This window comes from Mus musculus, chromosome 10, assembly GCF_000001635.26.
Source record: "Mus musculus strain C57BL/6J chromosome 10, GRCm38.p6 C57BL/6J".
Taxonomy (NCBI): Eukaryota; Metazoa; Chordata; class Mammalia; order Rodentia; family Muridae; genus Mus; species Mus musculus.
In genome coordinates this window covers 53,108,046-53,116,049 of record NC_000076.6, presented here as the reverse complement: position 1 = coordinate 53,116,049, position 8,004 = coordinate 53,108,046, and the positions used below count along the sequence as shown (strand labels likewise).

Sequence of the window (8,004 nt, the reverse complement as noted above, 5' to 3'; positions counted from 1 at the left end):
GTCATTTTATGAACAAGTAGATGGTTTTATTGCTTTGCTAGTTTGCTGGGAAACTGGCACGTAGCCAGCCATCTGTGAAACTGCAATTATTACCATTACTTAAAATTTATTGAACCTCTTCAAGAACCATGGAAATAATTCCTGCCGACAGACACATGACCAAGGAAGGCAAGAAGATAACCAGCCCCTTATACCAAATAGCTTTGATCACCCCATGCTTCAATCTGAAGCCTAAAATCCCAGTAATCATATTTGTGCTGGTTGCTCAGAAAATGTAAAGTGAAGAGTGGCTTACGTTTATTGTCTTTTGGCTTTTAGGAATCAACTTCTTTCCCATGTGGAACATATATTCATTTATGCACAAACTCATTCATTAGTCTACACATCCTGATGTGTACGAATGTGTCAGTCTCTGCTAATAATTTGCTTCTGAATGGCTCCAGCAAAGCCTCCTCCTGCCATCTCACATTTGAGCAACAAAAAGTAGTGATTGTGTTTGTGATGTTGCTCATTGGGACTCCTCTCTTTTTCTACCCCTCCTGACTACAGAGACTTATAGAGCCCAGGCTCCAGATAGTCTCCTCTCTCCCTGTATAGAAACTAGGGTTTGCTTTTAGAATCAATCGTAAGAGCTATCTCTAACAGCAGTAAGATGTTTTATAGTGGTGATGGATGTCTATTCAGAGGTAAGACATGACTGTTGCTCTCCTGAACTTTCAGTAGCTATCATTATTGACAGGAGACTTGCACAAGACTGGGAACAGATGGGAAGCCTTATCTTCCTATTCTGACGCAGCGCCATCTAGTGGCAGGAAGACATGGCTATGTGCTGTCCTGCCAGCTATCCATGGTTAGGGTTGAACTACCCATGTAGTTTATGTCTTTCAAATCAGGGTGACTATATTTCCAAGTTGATTGGCACACAGCAGATCTGAACCTCTTGTCTGTGTATAATGGTCAATGTCTGCCATTAACACTTACTGAAAGTGTTAATGGACCATATAATGAACCACACAGTTAATCCACTTTCACTCTTACTATATCTATAGGTGATTCATTTGCACCATCAATTTGAGATAACGAGTTCAGGAAGACTGCTTTTTGCTATATAAAGTAGTATTTGTCTTTCCCTTTGTGGAATTATCTTTCAGTTTGTGGGATTGACGTAGCTCTATTTCTGATACTTGATGAACAAGCTCTTTTCATGTTCTCTCACCCCCCATGGACTTTTTTGGATGGTGCTAATTTTATAGCCTATTCCATGAAACTTGCTCCCCCCTGATCATTTGTAGACCTTGTTTATCAAGATGTTGTCATGCTTGGTGGAGACTTGGCTAGTTGTCTGAAGAGTAGTGACACTCAATATTTTAATCTCTCAGGTCACAATACAGGACACCTGGATGTGGCAGAGCTTTCCTGATGCAGTATTTTTTTTTATACAGTTTTAATCCCATAGAGAACGAAGGGCTTAAACCCTTTGTAGCCGGTCCCTAGTGAGTCCTCTAGTTGCAGAAATGAGAAGGGGGACTATCAATGAAAAAAATGAATAATAAAAAGTATGATAGCCATGCACAATTGAGAATGTATGATAGAAGTATAAAATGGCACTTGAAAGGAAAGAATTTGGTTGTCTCCTACCTCAGCCTTTGTAAGTGATTTTTTTTTTTTTATGTTCTCTAGAAGCAGGAACTTGAATAGACATGTTGATTTTTTTTTCAATTCCAAGAATGAGAGTTTTATAAGATTAAAAAAAACAGTTAAGAAGAGAAGTATGACAGGTGACATTTTGTAATAGAATCGCTTGTGTTTGTGCTCTCTATTTGTGGTTTTGAAGATAGATTATAATAAAATAAGAAGTACAAATGACTTCTCAGTGTCAGGTGTTTTGCTGGGCACTGAACTATTAATTGTATTTTCACATATTAGTTTGGCTATCACATCACATATTACCATTCATTTTCTTGTGGGACACAGAGAAAATCTAATCAATGACAGCTGTCTTGAGAATTTTAAAATTATTTTGTTTGTTTTCCTTTTTACTAATCGTTATAAAATTCAAATGCTTCCTCATCTTTCTCTTGTAGGAGCTCCTGCATATTTAGGAAACCATGTTCTTTCTCAAAAGAAAATAATAACTCATTAGAGAAGGAGGTGTAACATAGCACAAAACACACATAGATTGTCTACTGGAATTTGTCCATAATCTTTTGAAACTACTTGACCTCTGGACCCAGGACTGGGCTGGGGTTCACCTTCATTTCATCTTTGATCAAAGAGCTTGCTAAATAAAATGAAATAGTATTTCAGAGAAAGGTTGACAAGAAAAAGTATTTTTTGAAGCAAATTATTTATGTTAACTACCTGCTGTTAGTTTGCACTTTGTAAAGTATGTTACAAAGCACACGGTGTGAGGTTGACCAAGTTTGCTGGAAAATCAATTTAAAGATATTGTGAAGTTCCTATCCCCTTCAGAGCCATCAATCCTTTCCCCAACTCTTCCACAAAGGTCCTCAAGCTCCATCTCCTGTTTGGCTGTTGGTCTCTGCATCCATCTGAGTCAGCATCTGGGTGGAGCCTCTCTGAGAATGGCCATGCTAGACTCCTGTCTGCAAGCATAACAGTGTATCATGAATAGTGTCAGGGATTCATGCTTGCCAATGGGATGGGTCTTCAATTATTGCTTGGCCATTCCCACAGTCTCTGCTCCATCCATCTTCCCTGTATTCTAAGACCAACAGAGTTAACTAACGTGGATCCTTAGGGGCTCTCAGAGACTGAACCACCAACCAAAGAACATACACATAGGCTGAACCTATCCCCCCACCCCAGCACATATGTAGCAGATGTGCAGCTCAGTCTTCATGTGGGTTCCAAACAACTGGAGCAGGAGTTATCCCTAAAGCTGTTGCTTGTCTGTGGAATATGTTTTTCTACCTAGGATGCCTTGTCTGGCCTCAGTGCGAAAGGATGCACCTAGCCCCACAGAGACTTGATGTGCCGGGGTAGGGGATACTTAGAGGAGTAGCCTCTACCCTCTCAGAGAAGGAGAGGGACTGTGGAAGCAAGACCTGGAGGGGGCAGTGATCTGGATGTAAAGTGAATGATTGATTGAATGAACGAACGAATGAATGAATGAATACATGTGACTATATAGGTCAAACACGAAGTCATCTTGATTTATCTTTAAGTGACTGATTGTGAACACAACTGCTAAGGATGTACAAAGTAAATACATATAATGTCTACTCTGGATGCTTCGTGGGTAGAAGGTTGAAAGAAGTTACCTGGGGAGAGGTAAGTGTTAGGTTCTCTGTAAGTTATGAGCAAGAATCTGGATACTCTAGCCTCATGGATGCCCTAGTTTAAAAGAATACTCATGGTTAGGCCTGCTGTTATATCTAGAGCAGTGTACCCAGAATTTTTTTCTTCATAAGAAACTATTTCTCACTGGTAGCTTTCCACTATCCTGCATAAGTTGTCCTTGTGGAATTGTAAGTTGTATTCCCCACATGAAGCTCAAGAAGAAGGAAGACCAAAGTGTGGATGCTTCAGTCCTTCTTAGAAGGTGGAACAAAATACTCATGAAAGGAAATATGGAACAGAGACTAAAGGAAAGGTCATCCAGAGACCCCCACTTGGGTATCCATCCCATATACAGACACCAAACCCAGACACTATTGTGGATGCTAAGAACTGCTTGCTAACAGGAGCCTGATATAGCTGTCTCCTGAGAGGCTCTGCCAGAGCCTGACAAATACTGAGGTGGATGCTCACAGCCAACCATTGAACTGAGTACAGGGTCCCCAGTGGAGGAGTTAGAGAAAGGACTGAAGGAGCTGAAGGGGTTTGCAACTCCATAGGAAGAACAACAATATCACCCAACCAGAGCTCCAGAGCTCCCAGGGACAAAACCACCAACCAAAGAGTACAACACATAGAGGGACCCATGACTCCAGCTGCATATGTAGCAGAGGATGGCCTTGTCGACCATCAATGGGAGGAGAGGCCCTTAGTCCTGTGAAGGCTGGAGTCCCAGGGTAGGGGAATGCCAGGGTAGTGAGGTGGGAGTGAGTGGGTAGGTGGGGGAGGGGGGGAATGGAATAGGGGACTTCTGGAGAGGAAACTGGGAAAGGAGATAACATTTGAAATGTAAATAAATAAAATAGCCAATAAAAATAAATTTAAAAAAGAAAGTTGTATACCCACAGCCTTCTTTAATATTCTAAATTAAATGGCCAATGTGTCTAATTTGACTTTTTGAAACTATAGTTAAGAGACTCTGCTGTTCCTAATTTGGAACTATTTTCTCTCTTGTTTTTATTTGGACCTGTGCTCATTTCTCTGCTGTTCTTGCTATTTCTAGCATCTCGAGGGAACTGGCATCATGGCTGTCACAGTGCAGACAAACACACGAGAGAGGCGGCAGTGTGGTGCTTTCGTAAAGCATTTATTTTTATTTGAAAACATCGTACAGTTGTTACATTGCCACAGCCAGTCCATGGGGGAACATGCAAATAGAAAAGGAGATTGCTTGTTCGGCTTCCTAGTGTAAAGTTCTTCCTAGTGTAAAGTTTTCTCTTTCCCTTTCTTTCTTTCTTTCTTTCTTTCTTTCTTTCTTTCTTTCTTTCTTTCTTTCTTTCTTTCTTTCTTTCTTTCTTTCTTTCTTTCATATTTTGGTTCATATTTCCCATCGTGGTGTCAGGATTAGTGTGCTTTGTTATGTGGTGTGAAGATAGACTCCTACCCATGGGGTAAAATCTGCACTGATAGCTAGCTGGGAACTACTAAATGGTTACAAATCAAAAATAAATGCCAATCAAACAATACTACAAGCTTGTCAGAAGGTTAATACCACAAGTTAGCAATACCTAAACTAAACATTGAAATATCTTCATGGGACACAGTGGTGCGAACTTGTCCATTTCTTGGTCTACCTGTATATGTGTTCGAAGCTGTGAGTAGGTCTGACCAAGGCAAGCTCTGTCCTCAGTGAAAGTCTCCACCGAGAAAGTGAAAACCACCACTCATCTCTGGTAGGGTTTAAGAGAGCTGTGGTTTGCTTCTTATCAACTTCATACAGAGGACTGTTCTTGCTTGAGGTGAGAAGAGTGGTAGATTAAAATGCCGGAATTCTTGCTGGTGTCTACTGAGGTTACGGAATCTCAGAAACTAAAACTGCTACAGTTACTATTACCCTATTCCCACTTCCCGCCCCGCTGTCAAACCACCAATGCTTTCAGATTAAAAACATTTTTCTTTGCAACTTTTTGTCTTTTTCCCTTAAGGGTCAATCCTAAACTCCTAGTCTTGGATGAGCCAATGTTACCAGCTTCATGAATGGAGATAAACCAACACAGGTGCATTAATGTCTGATCACAAAGACACTGGATGACAAAAAGTATACAATGAGTTCATCCTGATATTCACATTTGGTTTCCATACAATGGAGTCAATTTCATCCTATGAAATGGTCCAGACAGCCATCTTTAGCCATCAATTAATTGCAAACCTTTTCAAAATGTAACTTTAAAATTATTCCCAGCCTACTGAATGGACTTGGAAATAATCTCAGCCATTTGTTTCTCATTAGAGTTTACAGAGTGTCTACAAATTAGTGTCATAAAAATGAATAAAAAAGACAAAGACATTTGGCTTAAAATAAATACTAAAAATGCAATAAATCAAGTAAATTATGCAAACTGAAGGAATGTAAACATAAAAGTAAAACCACAGTCATTAAGGGTCTTCAGATCTGAATGGACAAAATATTCAGAGAAAGATATTTAATTGGCTTAAAAGGTAGCACAGAGCAGATATTTGCAAGGTTATTATGTGATGTAGCTTTAGCACAAACCTTTCTTGCCCCTGCCCACTCCACCCTAATAAAGAAAACCTATTTTCAAAGGAGTTGAACTGATGTGAAATTTGCACACCAGGAAAATAGTTTTATTTTCTATCTCCTAGGACAGGACTAAACAATATGTTAGAGGGAAATGTTATATTTTTCGATGGAAAAAAACCTAAAACTGAGTTACAGTGTTCAAGCGCATTCCTTATTTTGTGTATGTGCTGTTCTCATAAGACTTATCAAAATAGCTCACAGAAGAAGGCAGGCAAAGAGTCTGGTAGACAGCCGAAGAGCTTCTGCCAGCCATGTTTATGACTTGTTGAGGTCCTACTTTGCAATCTGGTCTTACTTTATGAGAGACCCCCACCTCCCACAAGTGTTTTGTTTTGCTTGCTTGCTTAAAATATGTTGACTTGAATTGCCTCAAATTACATAAACATTTATACAAACCCTGTAACTCCATCAAGGATCCATTTGAATGGTATTGAAGTCAGCCAAGCTACAGAGAACTTTCACACTGACACGTGAAATTTTTCTACATTATAAAGGTTTGTGGTATTTCTTAATTTTCTGTGTTTGGAGTGGGGTGGGTGTGGGGGAAATATTCTTGAAGACAACTGATTAAACTAGTGATGTATTAAGCTTTATTGGGATGCTGTAGCATTCTTTGTGCGTAGAGTTGCTTTTCCTTATATTCTACTATTAGGTGGGTATTGAGTGTGATCAAAGTGCCAGACTTTTCAATGGTGACATTTTTATCGCTAAGTGACCAGAGCACGAGCTACTAACAGAGATTTCTCCATACTAGTACCTTGACTCAAAGAGGTGGGACGAACAGTGGGACTCCACAATAAAGATAATTTCCATGTTGGCATACTTCCAGAAAGGTAAATAAGAGGGTGAAAGTCATGGCTTTTCCAGTCCCTTGATTAATTTCCATGACATCATTATGAACAAAAATGAAAATAAAAACTAATTTTTGAGGAGATCGATATAAAGAAAGACAGAAAAAGAAATTAAAAACATATAACCCTAAATATAACCCATATTTCTAGGGTTTCTTTAAGTGGCAAAAATGGGACAGTCTCTATCCTATCTATCATGTAGTTACAGGGCTTGGTTAGATGAATCTCCTAGGCCAGCAGAAAGCCAGTGGCCTGGAATAAGCAGAAAATGAAATATAAAATGGCTATAATGTTCGTTTTATATCTATTCCTAGAATAGAGAATTGTATGGTCAGTTTCCCCTCCCTACAAGGGTCACAGCACAAAATCCTCATCGAACAGGCAATCCAACAGGTGACAGAGGACACCATTAGCCACAAGGTCACCAGGATGGGCAAGCTTCTGTGGCATGCATCACTCACATAGTCTGTGCAAAACAAACAAACAAACAAACAAACAAAAAGTATGATTCTTAAAAAGTGACTTGCCATAGAAAAGTGGGATTTATGTTGAGCAGGTGAGGGTCTGGTAATAATTCCCATCAGGAATAAAAAACCTTCTGAAAGTCGTGTAATAACAGTAACAATTAATAATAAAGATCATAGTAACAATGATACTTGTTTTTGATTCAAAAATTTTCACAGTAATCAATGGAGGGGTGGGGACTGGGTCAGGATACACACTATCAAAACCTCTCTCTGAGTCAGGTGGATTGAAGCCTGAGTCTCCAGTGGTCTTCAGCTTCTTCCTTTGATGAAAGGATTAGCTACCTTGCAGTCCACCTGTGAAACTGCACCTACTAAATACCTTTCTCTATGTACAATACAGATGATGGGCAAACACATGGCCTCTGAGTTGTCCTCAGTGGGCAGGGCAGGTCTTCCCCTAGGCCACACGTACATGGGGCTCTTCTTCTGTCTCCTGGCCCAGGCTGGTGTAGGTGACTGAAGGCTCTACCTGAGCCGTGCTGGGTAAGTCCACGACAGGTCCTGAAGGATTGCGGAACTGCTTGTACACTCGGGGATCCTGGGCTATGTATGTAGAGGTGGAGGAATACAGCACCAGCCCGATGAGGATGGTGAAGAAAGACAGGAGGTAAAGACCTGAAAACTGAAACACAAGGTGATTTAGCATCAAAGTGTAGCCACTGACAGATTAATGACGTCCTAGGTCAGAGAAGCTGCCCAGTACAGGAACATGCAATTTGATGAG

The 8,004-nt window shown here is 40.1% G+C and overlaps 1 protein-coding gene across 1 annotated transcript in view; it reads right to left on the bottom strand.

The window, feature by feature from the left end:
- Positions 1-4,427: 4,427 nt before the first annotated feature.
- Positions 4,428-8,004, bottom strand: part of Slc35f1 (solute carrier family 35, member F1) — a 421,122-nt gene continuing 417,545 nt past the window's right edge. The window contains exon 8 of the mRNA NM_178675.4: positions 4,428-7,902. Coding sequence (NP_848790.2) covers positions 7,678-7,902 — 225 coding nt within the window. The 3' untranslated portion in view covers positions 4,428-7,677. The remainder of the gene's footprint in view (positions 7,903-8,004) is intronic.